Consider the following 20,906-nt stretch of genomic DNA (forward strand, 5'->3'; position numbering starts at 1 on the left):
AGGACGGCGGAAAAGAGTGATTCCTAATGGATTTAAAACATCCATCTAATATTACTGAAGCAGTCTCTGAGGTACCATCGACCAATTCTACTTCGTACTTAACGCTTAGAGTTTTTAACAGGCAGATTTAATAATTTACAAAATTTATTGTCTACGAAAAACTTATCTGCACCTGAATCAAATAATACTCTTGCATAAACGTCATTGATCAGGAAAGTACATGTTGTGACATTGTTATCTTGAACGGCCACTTGAGCATTCATTTGAAAGACTCCATCTTTGGTCTTTTTAGCCTCTCCAGGCTTCTTGGTTTTATTTGGGCAATTAGTTTTGATGTGCCCCTTCTCGTTGCAACCATAACAGGTCGCATCTTTCAACTTCTTGCAATCCAAGGTCCTATGCTCCTTGGACTTGCAGATTCCACAAGGTAGAGGCTGAGACTCAAATCTGCATTTCCCGAGGTGGTATTTCCTACAGGTTTTGCATCTGGTCTTTTCACCTGACTGCTGGTTGTCCTTCAAGTCCTTGCATTCATGAGTCTTGTGATCCATTTCCTTACAGATGCCACATCCCCTGGTCTGTTCACGGAAACATTTTCCGAAGTGCTGCTTCCCGCAGGTTTTACATTTGGGTTTTGCCTCATTCGGATTGGACTGGTTTGAACCGGCCTTACCCTTTTTGTAACCTTTATTTGGGTTATTATCGCACTTTCGCTTATGATCCTTTAATGCACGGTCCACGGCTTTGTTTACGGCTGTATCTATCATAGCCTGTAACTCGGTGCCCGTTAAGTTCAGTCTTGCATCATTATTCTGATCAACTGGATGATTGTGAGCTTCAGATGGGTCAGCCATGGTGAAGCTTTGAAGGCTACAGACCAAGTAGTAATAATTTGTTTAATTATATAACGAATCGTCAAGTTTGATGATTAAATAGCCCTGGTGCAAACAAACCATATAGGCCAATAGATAGTATTAAATTTATTTGATTACGTTGTGCCTAGGTTTTTTTTAAATAAACCATCTTTGGCATTTAAACGGAATATAATCCTTCATATTTATTAGACAGGGGACACAAGTCACGACTGTCAATGTCGTATCGACATTTTATATAGCACAAGGGCTTGTTCCAAAGGACTTTTTGATGGCACAGAGGCCTTGTCACTAGGGAAATTTTAAAACATAATCAATAATCCTTTGGGTCGGAAAAATTTCATAGTTCATTGCCTTTTGGCAGGAAGTTATGAAATAAAACTATCTTTGTCATGATTACATCTTTGCCCGTAGGCATGCATCTTAAATGGATGTTTTGATGTATACATCATGTTCGACGTTTATTAGCCATGATTCCTATTAATCATTTAGGCTAAATAAGGAGTTTGGAACTCCCAATATAAAGAAGACAAGTGTGATTTTATCGCATCACCATTGTCAGGAGTGTTAACATGTTTTCAGATGTTAACAAGGATTTGAATCTCTTTTAAACAGGTTTTACAATCATAGCCAGGTCTTTAATGACATTCAAGTTAGGTTATACCCATTAAGATTCTTTTTAATATATATACTGGCAGATCGATTTCAAAAAGTGATTTTATCACATCACTGTTGTCAGGAATGTTAACATGTTTTCAGATGTTAACAAGGATTTGAATCTTTTGAATATGTTCTACCAACTTGGCCCTGTCTAAAATGACATGTGGCTAGGTCTTACCCTTAAGATTCTTTTTAATATTTAACGCAGAACAATCCTAAATTGAGACGTTAATAAGGATCTGAATCTAATTGAGGAACTACCATCTTGGCCCTGTCTTATAATGACACATGGGCTAGGTCTTGTCCTTTTTAGATTTTGCCATTTTATTATAATGGTAGATCTTATAAAAGGAATGATATTTTGATTTATTTCATACATTATATTCATATATAATGATAAAATTAAATTTAGATAAAACATTCCAATGATTTTAAAAGAGGTACTGAGTTGCCCTAAACGGGGCTTGAAAGAAATAATGTTGTCCACAAAGGGACTGAAAGATAAGTATGTCCTTATAAGGACTAATAAAGAGATGAAAAGCAACGAAAGAGTTTCTCCTTTACTTTATTTCCGGAAATTTTCTCCTTGGTTCTCTGCATGAGGTATGAATACCGAAAGTTTTGGCGGGTAATCCAAATCTTTTATTTTGGAATCTTTGCAAGAGTGGAATCCAAGGATTTTATAGGAAATCAACAATATGGATCATGAAATAGATCAGAATAGGTATATTCCAAGTCTGGGATTCCAAGACTTGGAGATAAGGAATATGCGTCCTTTGATTTCATGGGTATTATCTTTGGAATAGGACCTTCAAGGACAGCAAGTACGAACTCCTCCGATGTTGGCTTCCCATTTGAAGTTTCCAAAGTCTTGGGTAAAGAATTTGAAATATGATTAATGGGTTCAAAAGGTTATTCCTCCATATAGGTCGTGCGCCTATTTGAGCTGTAGTACGAAGCTTTACATTCTTAAACTTCGGATTTGGAGAGCCTCCATCAATGGCAGCTTTGCTCGGCGACACGATCCGGGGATACAGAAGTATTGAAAACACTGCATACATATAACAGGGATGAGATCATTCCTAGTTCAAGTCTAGACTCGGAAGTTAAGGAATGTGTTACTGTGTCATTGAGATTAAACACAAAAGGCTAGTGTTTAATTCACTCAATGTTGGCTCTGATACTAACCTGTCACACCCTGATATTTCCACGTATTACCGGTGGGCCCGGTGGGGGTATCGTGACGTAGTTGATATCTTCATAGTTAAACAACACAATTTAATGCACAGTGGAAGCAAAAGATATAAACATTACAAACCGAATGAAAACAAATATCAAAGTATTACAAACGGAATGTAAAGGATCCACAGGCGGATCACCTAAACGATAATTGTTCAACAGACTTTAACATCTAAGCTTGCAAGACTCTTTATTGATGCTAGGAGTAGCCAGCCTATTTCGTCTAGTACCTGCACTTAACCTTTTTGGAAAATACGTCAGTTTACACTGGAAAATACAATTAACTAACTCATTTTAAAAATGTTTTAGGAAAATTGATTTGAATGCACAAGGCGCAAAACTTTTTATAACTTGGGATAATTATTTATATATAAACTTGTAAAAGAATTACATGTTCGTTATACATTCAGTTGCCCGTGATGAATACTGGGTTAAAGATTAATAGACACACCACATGATATAGTCCCACGGCGAGTTATTCTCATACGGTGGTTATATCTTATTATATATATATATATATATATATATATATGCACTGGCGGGTGTATGCCTACTCCCCGTGCTAAGGTCGTGGTCACTCAATGAATGATGTCAAGGATATCCGGGACATGATCATTAACCCCCCCCCCCCAAAGGTTTTAAGCAAATAAACAATTTAAATGGGTCATTTCAATAAAGTAACCTTCATACGATTAAAAATTCAACGCCCGACCAAGCGGTATTTTATATACCGTACCCCAAGCCCGTATAAGGGAAAATAAGTTAAAAGTCTTTACCTGAGCAAATTATTCAATTTATCTCAACCGTATTCAATCAGAAAATGCAGATAGCTTTAACTGGGCTCCTAAATCTGGAACGAAGGTTTTTAATAACCTATTAGATTCCTAACGGGTCTTAATTAAGCCTATGCTTAGACCGGCTAGTTTTAAAGGAAGATATATGGTTCAGACGCAAGATTAAGCGAAGACCATATTAGAATGTGGTTTAGACCCGACAAGCTTATATACTTGTTCAATATGGGTAAACTAAACATATTCTGGATTTTGAGATAAAAATGATATGATTTGACCCGTTTCGGCTAATTTATACAAACTAGTTACATAAACCGATCCGAACGCGAAAGTGCGTAACGGGTAACCAAATGAGTCATGAACATGTTTCCTAAGTTAATATGCCTTAAATATGTTGTTATATCAGCAGGATACCTTCTATTATGCCCAAAACGAATTTAAACTCAAACTATGCCCTGTAGGTGTATTTTGGTTATTTTAAAGGTTATAAAAGAGTTTAAATATTAATCTGAGTTTTAGGTCTGATATAATCAGTAAAAATACTTAATTTAATAAGTTATATCAGTAGAGTATTTCCTATGTGTGGAATTTATCACTTTTAACCTAACTATGCACCGAATGGGCATTTTGGTACTTTCACATAGGCTTTAAAAGTCAAAATTTGAATTCTGTGTTTAAAAAATTTGGCCTACTGTTTATTTATGAAAATTTACTTAAAACCTCAGTAGGGATCAAACCTTATATATTAAAAATAGTTTTAACTTACACTATGCGTTAAAAACGCGTAAAAAGACGGTTTTAAGCGATTTCCGGGTTTTATGAAAAGCTGATATTTTTATTATTACAGAAGGCCTAAATTATTTTATTTTTCATATTAGATCAGTAGAAAAAGGTATGGTATCAAAATGATTTGTAAAACTCGTTTTATAGGCCAAAAGGGCAAAACCGACAATTACCGAATCAAAGCTAGAACCCTATGTTATGCTCGGCCTAAAAATTAATAAAAATTTTCAAAAATCCCAAAATATTATTTTATATCAGTAGGTAAAGATTTTGGTATCAAAATTGGATTTAGATAGGCTTTATACTAATTACGCCGTTTAATTCATAAAAAGCTTTCTAATTACGCTATTGAGCATAACTCCTAATCTAGACCTCAAACTGATGTGAAAATTTAAGGACATGTTTAGAATTCAGCAACAAAGGTTATTGTCCTTTCACATTTTCAAAATTCTCGTTTTAAGATCAAAAGGGCATAACGATCAACATTTAGGCATATAACGGAAACATGCATATGAATCGGATAACTAAGGATCCAAGTTGTATAACCTCAGAGGGTTATACTAACCTATAACATGGTCCTAATGGAATCCTAAGGCATGTCTAAACTAAGCTAAATCGGGTTAGAACTGAAAGTCAAAGCAAAAGTCTACTTTTGCGACTTTCGGTTCCGAACCGAGCCTATACTCAAAATCGTCGGGTTAAACATGTTCTTATATTAATTACCAAGTTATTTATGTGTTAAAACATGTTCCATAACTTCAGTATTATTAGTTATGAATTTATTTGTAAAAACTGAGTCGTTTGACTTTTCATTAAGAAGTTTGACCGGACGATTGACTAAGTAAACGTGGTAATTAGGAGGTGCCCTAGAAAGGGTTTAATACCTACCTAATTACGATCACGTAGCCATGTTCGTTGTGAACAATGGCTCAACCGTTTAAATGTCCAAGCGTTTATCGAAAACGCTTGACTTTTCGGCTATAAACGCTAAATAATATTAACTAAGCACGAAAGGACACTTACAAGAGGTCCTATGGACTGAAGGAGGTTCCTAATATGATCAGAATCCTCTTGAATTCAGCCAAAGCAGAAAAGAATGATGGTGTGAAGTGAAAGTGAAAACCCACCTCTTTATATACTTTTCGGGACCTTGTAGGATCGTGACATGTGTTGAGAGGTTATATTCAGATCATGACAGGTGTTAAGTGGTTTTTATAATTCAATGGGCAGCCCCTAGTATCGAATTTGTGAGCATAGAACCCAGATTCAACAAAACCAGCAACATAAACAGGTTTTCTGCATCTGTACATGCCTCGCGGCCCGCGTAGGATACCTGCAAGGGCTACGCGGCCCGCCTGCACTCCTGGTCCAGCTCACAGTTTGGCAGAATTACAATATCAGTCCCCGCACCTGTTTAAAAGGCTTTTCTGATACGTATGAGGCCCGTTAATCTCATTTCAAGGCTCTACCATGATGCCTAAATATAGGGAACATAAAACATGCTCAAAAATATGCCGAATGTCGGTTCGTTTGGCCGTACGGTCACGTTGTTCGTCTAATTACGACGAAACACGAACGGACGCGAAAAATGAACCAAATTACGCGACGAATGAAACTTTATCATGCCGAACACTAAAATAAAATATTTTAATGCTTACATAAATTTTTGGGTGTCCGGATATATTCAGAATGCAAGATATGCGCGAAAATGCAAACTTGTGCACTTTTTGACACTTTTAGTCTCTGCATGACTTAAAAGTTTATTTTTGCGCACCAAGCACCTCAAGGCCTATATCTAAGCTATATAAAGGATAATTAGGGCATGTTTAACTCATGGTCATATTCCGGAAGGTCCGTTACCATACGAATCGACATACTTTTGCAGTTTGACGCAAATAGTCCTTTAATCGCACAAAGTAGAGCGAAATGTCGTTTACTGACATCCAAGCCTTCCATGGCCCATAATGGGCATTCCCAAGCATGAGTTTAATTATTTCTATGCTCTCGATCGCTTAAATGGTCACCAAAAGGCGTAGATTTAAAAGTTGACGCTTTAGGTCCCTCTAATGCGCAAACTTGCGCATTTCATCGTTTAATAGCGTCGAAGCCTCATCTAATACATATTAGGCATTCTTGAGAATATTTTTAAACATTACGATGATTCGGGTTCGCTAAAAGGTCATTCAGAGGTATAATTAAACATATTGACACTTTTAGTCCCTCTAACTTGCAAAGTTGCGTGTAACTTTACTTATAGGCATAAAAACCTTAGACTGTCAATAAGTGGCATTCCCGAGAGTGTAATCAATATCATGAAGCTCCCGGTTTGTTAAAAGGTCACCCAGAGGTAAGAATTAACATGTTGACTCTTTTAACCCTTCATTGCGCAAACTTCTAATTGATTACGCAAACAGCTACACTCAGTCATTAAGTGGCTCATTTGTGAATGTAAACATCGTAAGAGGTTATTTAGAAACTTATTTTAGGTATGCTAACACTTCCAGTCCTTTCATAATCAAAGTTTTCGATTTTTCGAAAAATTAGTCCCTAAATTTCAATGTTTGACTTCATTAGGGTTTATTACACGTGTCAATACATCATTGGTCATGATTTTACGAGGTGTTAAAGTTTGATAGCATTGAGGTTACTTTTCTCAACAGCGAGTGCCCAGATCATCTAAAGACTAGGAGTGCGACTGGAATGTTTCAAGGTAGAGCGTTGGAGTGGTGGTCAAACGAGAGAAACATCCGTTCGAACGAAGAGGCCTTTGCTCTTCCATGGACCGAGGTGCGAGAACTAATGATTCTTGAGTTCTGCCCTCCCCATGAGTAGTTGAAGCTTGAAGAAGAGTTCTGGCACTTGAAGCAGATTGGTGATAATAATCTGGCTTATACTACTCGTTTTAAGCAGCTTAGTTTGATCGTTCCTCACTTGGTTTCTACTCCCAAGCGGATGATAACTAAGTACATCAATGGTCTAACTCCTGCTATGCATGATTCTATCGAAGCAGCTCAACTCGACACTATTGAGGAAGTCTACCGTCTTGCAGCTAGTCTAAACAACAACTGCATCCGTGATAAGCAGTTTGCAAACTTTGCTCCATCTAAGTCTGCACATCAAGTTACCCAACAGCCAAGTGGCAGCAAGAACAAGAGGCGAAAGTCTCAGGGTTCAGGGTGCAACGCTATTGTTCCTGCTGTAAACCCTGCTGCTAAACCTGCTGTTTCTATTGCTTCGATCACTGCTGTTCCGAAAGTCAAAAAACAGTACACTGGGTCTCACCCCAAGTGTGCGACTAGCAACTTTCATCATCCTGCTAATTCTGCATGTCATCTGTGCACCTAATGCAATCGCCATAGTCACACGACTCCATACTGCCTTCAAACTAACCAGGCCCAGCAAGCTCAACAAGCCCCAGCTCAGGCAGCTTTACCAGCACTTCCAGCTCCCCTGCAGAATCTAAGGCCAATCAATGTTGTTCGTGCATGCTACAAGTGTGGAGATACTACTCACCTCCGTAAACAATGTCCTCAGCTAAACCAGGACCAGCAGCCAGCCGCTCGTCGCCGAGCGTTCAACCTTAATGCTAATCAGGCTCGTAACGACAATAATGTCGTTAATGGTACGTTTCTCGTGAATAACCTTTATGCTTCGATTCTATTTGATACTGGTGCTGATAGAAGTTTAGTGTCCGTGGAATTTGAATCTTTGTTGAATTGTGCACGCTCTAAGTTGCCTAAGTCGTTTTCGGTGGATATCGCGGATGAGAAGTCTATTCTAGTTGATTCTATTCTATGTGGTTTTTCCTTGACTCTTAACGACCACGTGTTTTCTATTGATCTAATGCCCATGCAATTGGGTAGTTTTGATGTCATTATCGGTATGGATTGGTTGCGTAAGAATCGTGCCGAGATTGCCTATCACGAGAAGTTTGTTCGTTTACCTCTCCCATTCAGTGATATATTGCATGTCTATGGAGACCAACCTTCGAAAGGATTAAGGCTGATGTCATGCACTCAGGCGAACAGAAGCTTACGTAAACAGAACCTCGCCTTCTTGGCCCACATAGTGGAACAAAAGGGAAAGGGGAAGAACATAAGCGATGTTCCAGTAGTGTGTGATTTCCCTGATGTCTTTCCTAAAGATCTACCTGGTCTTCCTCCTCCTAGACCCGTTGACTTTCGTATTCTTATACCTGGTGCGACTCCTGTCGCCAGGGCTCCTTACCGTCTTGCACCTACCGAGATGCAAGAATTATCCAGTCAACTTCAAGAATTGCTCGACAAGGGATTCATTCGTCCAAGTACCTCCCCGTGGGGTGCTCCCATGCTATTCGTCAAGAAGAAAGATGGTTCATTTCGTATGTGTATCGACTACCGTGAACTTAATAAGCTTACCATTAAGAATCGTTATCCTCTTCCTCGTATTGATGATCTATTTGACCAACTACAGGGCGTGTCCTGTTTCTCGAAATCGATCTCCGTTCTGGTTATCATCAGCTTCGTGTACTCGAGGATGATGTACCAAGACCGCATTTCGTACTCGTTATGGGCACTACGAGTTCGTGGTCATGCCTTTTGGATTAACCAACACACCCGCTGTGTTCATGGACCTTATGAATCGTGTCTGTAAACCCTATCTGGATCGTTTGTGGTAGTCTTTATCGATGATATTCTTATTTATTCTAAATCTAAAGTTGCTCATGCTCGTCATTTACGCTTAATGCTTGAACTCTTACGTGGCGAATGTCTGTATGCTAAATTTTCTAAGTGTGAGTTTTGGATTGATGAAGTGCAATTTCTTGGTCATGTCATTAGTAAGCAAGGTATTCATGTTGACCCGTAAAACTCAAAGTTGTGAAGAATTGGAGTACGCCTAAATCCGCATCTGAGATTCGTTCGTTTCTAGGATTGGCTGGTTATTACCACCGATTCATCTCGGACTTTTCTAAAATTGTTGTACCTTTCACTTCATTAACCCAAAACGAGAGACCTTTTTAGTGGGGTCCCGGGCAAGAGGAATCTTTTCAGACCCTTAAGACCCTTTTGTGTAACGCTCCTGTACTTACTCTACCCGATGGGAATGATGATTTCGTAGTATATTGTGATGCCTCAAACCGTGGTTTGGGCTGTGTGCTCATGCAGCGGGATAAGGTTATTGCTTATGCCTCTCGTCAACTCAAGGTACATGAGAAAAACTATACTACTCACGATCTGGAGCTTGGTGCAGTCGTATTTGCGTTAAAGATCTGGCGACACTACCTGTATGGTACTAAATGTGTGGTCTTCATCGACCATAAGAGCCTCCAACATATCTTTGACCAAAAGGAACTGAACATGCGACAGAGACGTTGGGTAGAACTACTTAATGACCACGACTGCGAAATTCGCTACCATGCTAGCAAGGCGAATGTAGTGGCCGACGCTCTTAGTCGTAAAACTTATGTCAATGTTATTCGTATCTCTAGTGATCTCAATGCGTGTATTCGTGATGCTCAGTATTCGTCAGCTAATGAGGGAAATCTATTAGTGGAAATTCGTGGTGCTACTGTGGAGCGGCTTGAAACTAAATCCGATGGTCTTCAATACTATCCCAATCGCATCTGGGTGCCAGATCGCGATAACCTCCGTGAGCTCGTTATGACTGAGGCTCACAAAACTCGTTACTCTATTCATCCAGGTGCCGATAAGATGTACCAGGATCTGCGTATGACTTATTGGTGGCCTGGCATGAAGAAGGATATTGTTGTATATGTTTCTAAGTGCCTTACTTGCTCGAAGGTTAAGGCCGAACATCAGCGTCCTTCCGGACTCTTAGAACAACCTGAAATCCCCGTTTGGAAATGGGATAGCATTGCTATGGACTTTATTACCAAACTACCACGTACAGCTAATGGTCACGATAGTATCTGGGTGATTGTTGATCATTCGACCAAATCAGCCCACTTTCTTCCTATTCGCGAAGATTATAAAGTGGAGAAGCTTGCTCGAATCTATACCAATGAGATTATATGCCATCATGGCATACCTCTTGACATAATCTCAGACCGTGATGGTCGTTTTACTTCACGTCTTTGGCAAACTTTATAATCCGCTATGGGTTCTCATTTGAATCTTAGCATGGCCTTTCATCCTCAAACGGATGGACAGACCGAGCGTACTATTCAGACCCTAGAGGATATGCTCTGTTCTTCTATCATTGAATTTGGTGGTAACTGGGATGTACTTTTACCATTGATCGAGTTCTCGTACAACAACAACTATCATTCAAGTATTCAGATGGCTCCTTTCGAAGCTTTGTATGGCCACAAGTGCCGATCTTCTCTCAGCTGGCATAAGATTGGTGACAAGCAGTTTACTGGCCCTGAAATCATTCAAGAGACAACGGATAAGATTCTTCAGATCCGTGATAACTTGATCAAGTCTAGGAGCAGACAAAAGAGTTATGCTGATAATAGGCGTAAGCCTCTGGAATTTGATGTTGGTGACCGAGTTCTTCTCAAGGTATCTCCCTCGAAGGGAGTAGTTCGTTTTGGTAAGAAGGGAAAGCTCGCTCCTCGCTATGTGGGTCCTTTCAAGATACTCGAAAGGGTTGGCAAGGTGGCGTACAGACTCGACCTGCCACAAGAACTAAACAATGTGCATCCAGTATTCTACGTATCTAATCTACGTAAATGCCTAGCCGACGAGGAACTGCAGGTTCCCCTCGAAGACTTGCAAATAAACGAAGTTGTACACTTCGTGGAGAAACCGGTCGAAATCATGGATCAAGGTGTCAAGCGATTGAGGCGCAGCAAAATTCCCATTGTCAAGGTTCGGTGGGAAGGAAAACGTGGCGCCGAATTCACTTGGGAATTGAAAAGTGAGATGAAGGCCAAGTATCCACAGCTCTTCGAGCAATCTTCCTCTATGATTTCGGGGACGAAATCTCCTAAAGGAAGGGAGACTGTAACGCCTTGCGTCCCTAAACTCTAGGCTTCTTGCAAGTTTAGTCCCTGAACTTTTCCTAATGTCAGTTTTAGTCCTTAATCTATGTAATTGATACTTTTAACACTTGTGAAACTTTGCGAGTCTATATGATGCTAGAATCTTGATCCTTGATACTTAAACTATGATTCTTGATGCTTAACACTAGATTCTTGACACTTGATACTTGGAAACTATGATTCTATGAGACTTGATTCTATGATTCTTCATACTTACTCTTGATTCTTGATACTTATGTCACACCCCAACCGATGGCGGAATCATCGGGGCATGGCACTGAGCCAAATAGATTGTCCAAAAGTTTCCATAACAATTATCATTACTATTCAATTTATATAATACGTCCCATACCATACCTCAAATAGCAAACAAACTATTAGAGATAAAATCCAGGCAAATATTCTATTCCGACAACTCAGATTTAAATATAAATATTGTTTATCTATGTCTAGGGACTCATGCTGCAAGATCTACAGACAACTATGCTCTAGACTTTTATTCTAGCCTCGCCTTCCTAGCAGATAAGCATCTTAAACACCTGTCACATACGTTAAAATAAAGTCAATACATAAAATGTAAAGGTGAGCATACAAGTTTGATAATAGCATATAGAGTTTGAAATAGTTTACGCATAACCAGCACGTACACAGAGGAAAACGAAGCATGTTAATTATCGTCATGGATCTATCGATACCAATGACTGCGGGTTGACTGCCCGAGGCAGTTCGCAATACATGATTACCACCGTAATCCATGCAAGTGATTGTCCTTAACAACCCCCGTGTGAACGGGTGCTGAGTCCAAACTATAGTACTATCGTCGTTAAGGCAGGTAGACAGTATTCCACGTGTAAACATAACAACAAGCATTCATTTAGTTATGTAATACATGTGGTAACGGTTAGCGTTAAAGTAATTGCGTAGTGTGTTCGATTGTGATTTAGAATAAGTAACGTATGTAACACCCAAAGTGCTAAAGCAAAAAGGGTTCGAGTATACTCACAGCGATTGATGGATTGAAGGGAGCGCTTGAGAGTAGGGTTAGCCTGAATAGTTTGATAGCATTACGGTAAGCAACGCGTAAAACGGAAACATGCGTTGGAGGGTCGGACAGTTGGTCGATCGGACGGTAGTCCGATCGGACGGCTTGACCGTTCGGTCGACAGTCCATTCGGACAGCTGTCCGGTCGGTCGGTAGGCCGATCGGATGGCTGTTCGAGTGGATTGTTTCTTCCTTTGAGTAAGATGTGTTTGTGTGTGATGGTTTGACCTTTTGAGGTTTTTGTTGCAGTATTTGAAAACATTGAAGTATCTTTACCTTTCAGGTCGGTCGATCGGACGGCTGTTCGATCGGCCGGCAGCCCGATCGGTTAGGTACTTCAGCAAACAAGTTCTCAGCAGGGGGTCACATGATTGGACGGCTGTTCGATCGGGTGGCACTCCTAGCGCGTTGAACATGTTGAAAAATCGATTAAGTGTTGAAGCATAGTATCTCATGATCCGAAGAGTAATCCAATCGGACGTTAGTCCGATCGAACAACAGTTCGTTCAATACTAGACTTCAGAATAGATTAGGTGTGGGACCATGTGCTAGCCGATCGGCTGGCCGGTCGATCGGCAGACTGTCCGATCGGCTGGCTGTCCGTTCGGACAGCAGTCCGATCGGTCAGCATCCTGACCTGATTAGCCTATTCGTCTAACACTTGGTTGTTTAATTATTTGTCGTTTTATCGAGGTATTTTGAGAACGAGTTCAACAACAGAAAACTCGCCTTTACTTGGTTCTCCTGATCGGACAGGAATCACCCAAACCCGGTCAGTGAACTGTTCGGGATGGTTGTTTGACATTTAACCCGAAATCGGTGAACCTCGTGGATAGAATCCGGATCTTGAACCATGCAACCGCCGGAATGATTAGCAAGTCGGCACAAGCCCCGTTCTATCGGTTTTTGAAGGCATTGAGTGTAAAAGAGTTGAAAGAAAGTTGGAAAAACCATCTTTCAATCCTTTTCACCGTGTAAATGTTTAGATCTATAATAGATCTTTGTTCGTTTATGTGGAAATCGGCTAGATCCAGGTCCTTCTTGGTGGATTGAGGCCATAACATGAAGTTCTTCAAGAACACCATGATGAAATCATCCTAGAACACTTGAATCTTGAATATTTCACGGTTAAAAGTTAAGATTTGAAAGATAGAAAGGTGTAGGAGTGCGTGTAGATCAAGAAAGTACAGGATTTAGGATGAATTCTTACCGGAATCGAGAGAAATCTGAGAAAAGGAAGGGAGCACGAGCTGGTTGGTCAGAGGTTTCCAAAATTGGTAAGGATGACAATGACAAGGGTATTTATAGGATGTCAAATGAGGAAAGGGTTGGTCGATCGGTCAGGCAGCTCGATCGGACAGCCTGTCCGATCGGACAGCAGTCCGATCGGCTGGCTGTTCGATCGGCTAGTAGCCTGATCGTTCAGCTGCCTGATTCGAGTGTTCGGTGCGAGGATTTCTGATATTTCGATTTTGATTGAGGATGGTACGAATACGATAGAGTTTCCTATTCAAATTACTTTTAATCCCAACTACTATACCTAACATACAAGCATCTATATCTTGCACTGTCTCTTCTCCACCAATTATCATAATTCGATTTCGATTGAGTTCGACTGGGTTTCGAATTCGATTCGATTTTTGATTGATTACCACACACATAACATAAAGTAAACATGCACAAGTAACACATAAGACACACACACACGTATAATAACACCAAAGTTGCATAATTCGAGTTTCGAGTTTGATAATGATTAGATTAGTTCGATTATTGATTAATTGACTTTATCGCATTGTTACTTCCTATTATTCACAGTTGTAATGCATTTCGCAATGATAAACATTCGATTACTTCGATTTTAACTAGATACTCAACATAATACAACTAACGTAAACATAAAATAGACTAACTACAGTCAAAGAAGTCAAAACAGTAGCTGATCAAAGAGAGATAGATCACAATTAGCGATCTTTTCTTCCTTTGACTTCAATCTTGACTTTGACTTTGACTTTTGAAAACACGGAACTTAAATGGTGCTTGACTCTTGAGACTCGTAAAACTTGATTCTTGGTTGAATGAGAGACTGGAGTCTTGTCACTAGCAGAATCTATTGAACTTGGAAACTTTTGGTGTTTAGGATGTAATCTAGTTATGTGATAATTTTACCAAATAATACGCAACGCTTAATCTAACTCGCAAATCGAAGCAAAGACGGGAACGCGAAAAGGGTAGGATTGACCAAGTGGCAATCCAATCGGATGACCAACTGATCGGATGGCCACTCGATCGACTCGCCTTCCAATCCGTGCACTCCGCCTTAGTTACCCTCACACACTATACACCCATGACTCTCCACAGATATGAGCCCATCTAATTCATATCGTCCATGCCATTTTTCAGCTCATTACTATGAAATATTGAGTTTTATCTTCAAAGATTCATCTTAGTATTCCTTTCCGACGAGTCCATGATCTTGAGACTCAGATTTCTGCTACTCGACCATCCCCGGAATGCCCCATTACCATCATTTTTTTCCCTGTCAGTACCTCCACACTCTCCATTCAACAAAGCGACTCTATCATTTGAGGAACGCATTCATACCCTTGAGAACCACTCGACTGCCACCATTAGGCACATTTTTGGTCTCGAGGAGGAGGTTACGTGCCTTCACGGTCCAATTTCTATGTCTTCACTTTCACATCCCACACCACGGTAGTTATGTTCAATTACTATCTTTTGGGAAGTATAGCCAATTTTATGAAAGACAGACTATTGAAGACTTGGAGACTTGAATATCAAGCAAGGAACAATGTGAAGAAAAGACCTCAGCTTATTTTATATATTACTATATGTCTAGTATCGACCGGAGTGATGTAACTCCGAGATTATTTTTGTTTTCTTCACAAAAATAATTGTAACAAGTTGACATAGTATATATATATATATATATATATATATATATAATTTGGTATTTTCTTATTGACACATTGTTGTAATTTATTCTACATCCCTGCAAGGATGTGGTGAATATGGTGTGAAAGATTTGCATAAGTATCATTATGCTCTATCTTGCCCTCATGCTCGTAGTGCATGACAATGTGTTTTTATTTTCATTCATGTCTAATCTCTTCGATATATTATATATATATATATATGAAGATCATGGCACCAGAACAAAGTAACACTTTTTAAGCCCAAACGGAACCCTTACCTACAACACGAGCTAAGCTTGATGCTCTACTGAACCAGCGAGTTGCAGAAGTAATCGTACAACACGAAGCAAACCACACTGCGAACAATAACGGAACTGAGGAACTATATTGAGAATTTCTCAAGCTATAACTCTTTCCTTAAGTCTTACCAAGGATGTAGTAAGGATGGGAAAACTAAATAAAGGTGTAGTGAAAAAGGAGACGCATGTGGAGTCTTCTTCGGGTAACAATAAGAGAAAGTATTCGTATTTCAAGAAAGGTTCTATATCGAACAACAAACATAAGAAAACCCCCACGACTAAGAAAAACCAAGGCATTCATTGCCACAACTGAAACAAGTGGTAAGAAAAATAATGGAAATGCACCTAAGTGTAACAAGTGTGGATATCACCACTATGTAGTTCCCAAACCATCAAGTGTGATAAATGCGGAAAATGGGTCACCGCACAGAAAAGTGTTGGGGTAACAACAAGGTTGTTAAGAAGGAAGGAGGCAATGGTAACGATAACGAACGAGGGAGAACCCACGGCTGTTTTAATTGTGGTGATATGGGATACTTCAGGAAGGATTGTCCCAAGGAAAACAAAGGCCGCGGACGAGCCTTTGTGATTGGAGCTCAAGAGGCGCGATAGGATCCCAACGTAATCACCGGTACGTTTCCTGTCAACGATCACTTCGCTTCTATTTTGTTTAATACCGGTGCAGATTTTAGTTTTGTATCTTTAGAATTTAAAGATATACTTGGACTAAAATCAAATAAATTAGATATTCCATTCACTATCGAATTAGCGAATGGAAAGGTGATTGAATCCGATAGAATAGTTAAAGGATGTTCCTTAAAACTAGGAGGACGAAAATTCAAAAGTGACCTAATACCCGTTCAACTAGGTAGTTTTGATATTGTAATTGGAATGGATTGGCTATCCACCAACCAAGCCGAAGTCGTGTGTTACGACAAAATCATTCGAATTCCCCTTCCTAATAACGAAACACTTCTTGTTCACGGTGAGAAAAACGAAATGCCTTTACGAATTATTTCCTGTATGAAAGCACGAAAGTGCCTACAGAAAGGATGTATAGCATTCTTAGCGCACATAGTTGACAAAAAGGCCAAGGAGCTAAAACTTGAGGAGATCCCGCTTGTGAAGGAATTCCCTGAAGTTTTTCCAGAAGACTTGCCGAGAGTACCACCACAACGACAAGTCGAATTCCGAATAAAGTTAATTCCAGGTGCCGCACCTATGGCAAAGTTTCCATACCGATTAGCCTCTTCGAAAATGCAAGAATTGTCCACACAACTTCAAGAGTTGTTGGACAAAGGTTTAATTAGACCAAGCTACTCACGTTGGGGAGCTCCAGTGTTGTTCGTGATGAAGAAGGATAGAAGTTTTAGGATGTGCATAGACTATCGGGAGTTGAATAAACTCACGATCAAGAATCGGTATCCATTACCGAGGATTGACGATTTATTCGATCAGCTTTAAGGATCGAGTTATTATTCGAAGATCGATTTGAGATCAGGTTACCATCAACTCGGAATTTAAGAAGAAAGTGTTCTAAAACGACATTCCGAACTCGCTACGGTCATTACGAGTTCCTTGTCAGTGACAAACTGTAAATTCTATAAACAAGTACATATCAAGTTTGAAATATAGACCTTGAAACAAGCCAAACTCAAAATCACACTCTCATAAGGTATATAAAAGGAGTTTGGGCTCAGCTAGATTAATTTACACCCTATTTGTTACTATACATCTTAATAACTTAGTAACTTGAGGTGACCAGCCAAGTTGTGTAGTGGTATGAGGCTGGCCAGGTGTTTGGGTACTGTGAAATCAAGGGGCTAAGATATTAACTAGATGTTGGGTGGGTGGTGGCAGGAGGGTTTAAGATGATATAAATGGGGAAATCGTGATCAAAGCAAAAGGTCAATTGGTTTCTTGTTTTTTTTTAATAAGAGAACGATGGAGGAATGGGACAATGGAGGTGGTGATATTAATAGTGGTGGGCGGTGGTGGCTGGTGATGGAGGGTGGAAAATTGATGAGAGGGAGGGAGGGAGGGAGGGGTAGAGAGTCAGAGGTGTGTAGGGCTGCAAACGAACCGAACGAACATAAACAAGACCTTGTTCGTGTCCGTTTTTTAAAAAATATATGTGTTCGTAAAGTGTTCAAGAACACTTATCGAACGAGATTTTATGTTTGTGTTCGTTTGTTAAGCAAATGAAGTTGTTCGTGTTCGTTTGTTAATTTTATGCAACGAACAAAAATGAACGTTGACGAATACAAATGAGCACAAACTAATGTTCATGAACACAAATGGAAACAAACGAACACAAACAATTGTTCATGAACAGAATATATAGTACACTAACACTTATTAGATATTTAATTTGTCGGAATTTTGAAGTATTTAGATAAATATAAAAACTAAAACACCAATGAACTATTAAATACAAACGAACACGTTACCGAACGTTTACGAACATAAACGAACAAACATGACCCCTTTTAATCTTTGTTCATTTAACTAAACCAACGAAATTTCTTGTTCGTATCCGTTTATTTAATAAACAAACGAACTTCCCGCCGAACGGTTCACGAACTGTGCGCCCAACGTTTGGTTCGTTTGCAGCCCTAGAGGTGTGTATTGTTTTTTTATTAAAATATTTTTAAATAAATAGATAAAAAAAACTAAAATACCCTTGTGTTACTTAATTTAACAAAAAAGAAAAATTTAAGTGAGTTATGACTAAAGGACATAACGTGTAGCATTTGTAAATTTTAGGTACAAAATTCATCAATTTTAAAGACAAAAACACCGCATGAAATTCGATATATAGATAAATGACAAAACTTGTAATACACTGTTTTATTTACGTAATGTTTAAGTATAGTTTATTTATTTACTTAATATTAATTTGTAAGTTTTCCACTCCATAATGGTGATTTACCAGTGTTTTTAAGAAAAATAAATGATATATTACTTTAAACTTACTACTTTTAATATTTTACAATTTAACTTTACAAAATCTAATTTTTTACTTTTAACACAAAACTTGTCAATCTTTTATAGTTTAATCTTACAACTTTTTTACTTTCAAATTGAATTCCCTATGCTTTTTTATTCTTTTGCAAATTTTCATTTTACATTTCGTTCTTAATTTTACAGGTTAACACGGTGACGCAATGGGCGTGTGATTCAACATTTTTTCGTTTAATTCTAAATTTTAAAAGTTAACACAACTTAACGTGTATATGTGGTTCAACACAGTACATCTATTTTTCTAGTCTGACAGGTTCATCGCAACACGCAAATTTTAGATCGACTTAGTTATTCTTTTCTATAATTTACATTTCGTTCTACTTTCTTCTTACTAACACGTCACAACTCAGTGTTGGGGTGGTGGGGGTGGAATATTGATGCTATTTGGCAGTTGGCATGGTTTTACCCTCCACCACAATGCGCACGTCTATTCTAGTTATAATTATTTACATGATATTAAAAAATAATAAGTCTGGTATAATACTTATTCTGATTACTAATATTTTTTTAACATCATGTCAAAACTAGCAAGTGCCTAGACGGTATAAATAAGATCATCAAAACATCACAAACTATGATCAAATCAGGAAATTGGAATTAGACCATTTACTTCCGATCTGCAGTGGCGGACCCAGGATTTTTTTTCAATGGGGTCCACTTTTTTAGGTGTTCAAATTTTTGACAAACAAAAGTTAAAATTTTCGAGCCGTCGTTGTTTGGGTCGGGTCGGGACGAGGAACATAATAAAATACAATACCATAACAAAATTATATAATCATATCTCATTAGAAAACACACAATAAACATACGATGTCTTTCAAAACAAAAAAAAAAAAAAAAACATTACAAACTTTTTGAGTTGTTCCTGACGAGTTTTCATCTTTTGAAAACAATCCATTACATCGTCGACCGAAACATTGGCAAGAAGGTCTCTCTCGATATAACAAATGCAACAATCGTTCATATAATCATCACCCATTCGATTACGCAAATCCGTCTTCACATCTTTTATCGACGAAAAATACCTCTCAACACTTGTCGTTGCAACCGGTAGAATTAATGCTAACTTCAATAAACGATAGACCAACGTATAGCTCAAATGTTTCTTTGTTTCCACCATCCTCTTTGCAAGATTAGATATCCCATTCAAGTTAGCAAACATTCCATCTTTTCTTATGATAATAATGTAGTTGCTTAGCTCAATCATAAGAGATTCTCTTTCTTCATAACTAAAATCAAACGAATAAAACTCGGCCAACCTTAAAATCTTTTGAACATTAAATGCACTAAAGTTATCATCCGGACTCAAACTACCAACACATGTAAGTAATTCGATGGTTACCTCACTAAAACGGTTGTCAAGCTCTTGTAGTTGCATATCTAACACCGTGTTGAAGTTTTCAACCTCATAATAATGACGGTTGGTGATGTTAGTCTTTTTTCTTTTATATTTTGGATTAACGTATTCATCTTCCATGTCAACAATTTCAATCTCATTTTTTTCACAAAAAGATGCCACATCTTTCAAAAGTGAATCAAATCCTTCAAGTTTATATGTTTGAAGTTGTTGCTTCGTTGCATTAACCATTTGAATTGCATTCACTATATCTTGGTCCTTTCTTTGAAGAGCTTGAGACAACAAATTAGTAATCCCCAAAATGTGCTTCATCAAATGTAAATAATATGCAAAATCATATGCCTTCATGTATGTCCAAATACCATTTGCTTGTCTTTGGTGAACATTATTGAAATCGGAATTCCGAATATATTGAATATATTGAAGCACTTCAATAATTGTCGGATATAACTGAACCAAACGCACAAGTGTCTTATGATGAGAACTCCAACGTGTATCTCCGGCTCTTGCAATAGATAGTTCTTGATTTAAACCACTCCCGGTTTCAACTTCTTCACGACCTATTGCTTCTTGTACTTTCTCATTTTGCTTTTCTCGAATCATATCTATTCGTTTGCAAGAAGCACAAACCACATTTGTCAAAGTCGACACCTTATCAAAAAAATGTCCAAATGTCTTTATGTTTGTTTGCAAGGGCCACAAGAACTAGTTGAAGTTGGTGGGCAAAACAATGTATATAATATGCCGAAGAGTTATCTTTCAAAATTAAGGCTTTCAAACCATCAAACTCACCAACCATATTGCTAACACCATCGTACCCTTGACCTCTAACCCTTGCCAAACTTAAATTATATTGAGAAAATAAATCATCAATACATGATTCAGAGGTAGAGAGGTAGTGCTGATGTTTCCATGACA

General features: G+C 38.6%; 1 protein-coding gene across 1 annotated transcript; it reads right to left on the reverse strand.

Moving 5' to 3' along the window:
* Positions 1–19,406: 19,406 nt before the first annotated feature.
* On the reverse strand, positions 19,407–20,591 carry LOC110875493. The gene is made up of 2 exons (XM_022123691.1): positions 19,533–20,591; positions 19,407–19,445 (listed from the first exon to the last, which is right to left on the reverse strand). Exons 1-2 carry the CDS (start codon positions 20,589–20,591, stop codon positions 19,407–19,409), a joined length of 1,098 nt encoding a protein of 365 aa, XP_021979383.1.
* Positions 20,592–20,906: the final 315 nt, after the last annotated feature.

This window comes from Helianthus annuus, chromosome 9 (assembly GCF_002127325.2).
Source record: "Helianthus annuus cultivar XRQ/B chromosome 9, HanXRQr2.0-SUNRISE, whole genome shotgun sequence".
NCBI lineage: Eukaryota > Viridiplantae > Streptophyta > Magnoliopsida > Asterales > Asteraceae > Helianthus > Helianthus annuus.

Bases quoted from the DNA above. Each gene is read 5' to 3' on its own strand.
- LOC110875493 (XM_022123691.1), bottom strand. From the start codon at position 20,591: ATGATTCGAGAAAAGCAAAATGAGAAAGTACAAGAAGCAATAGGTCGT. The intron at 19,446-19,532 runs GTAATGGATTGT...TTGTTTTGAAAG, and splicing joins CCAATGTTTCGGTCGACGAT to ACATCGTATGTTTATTGTGT.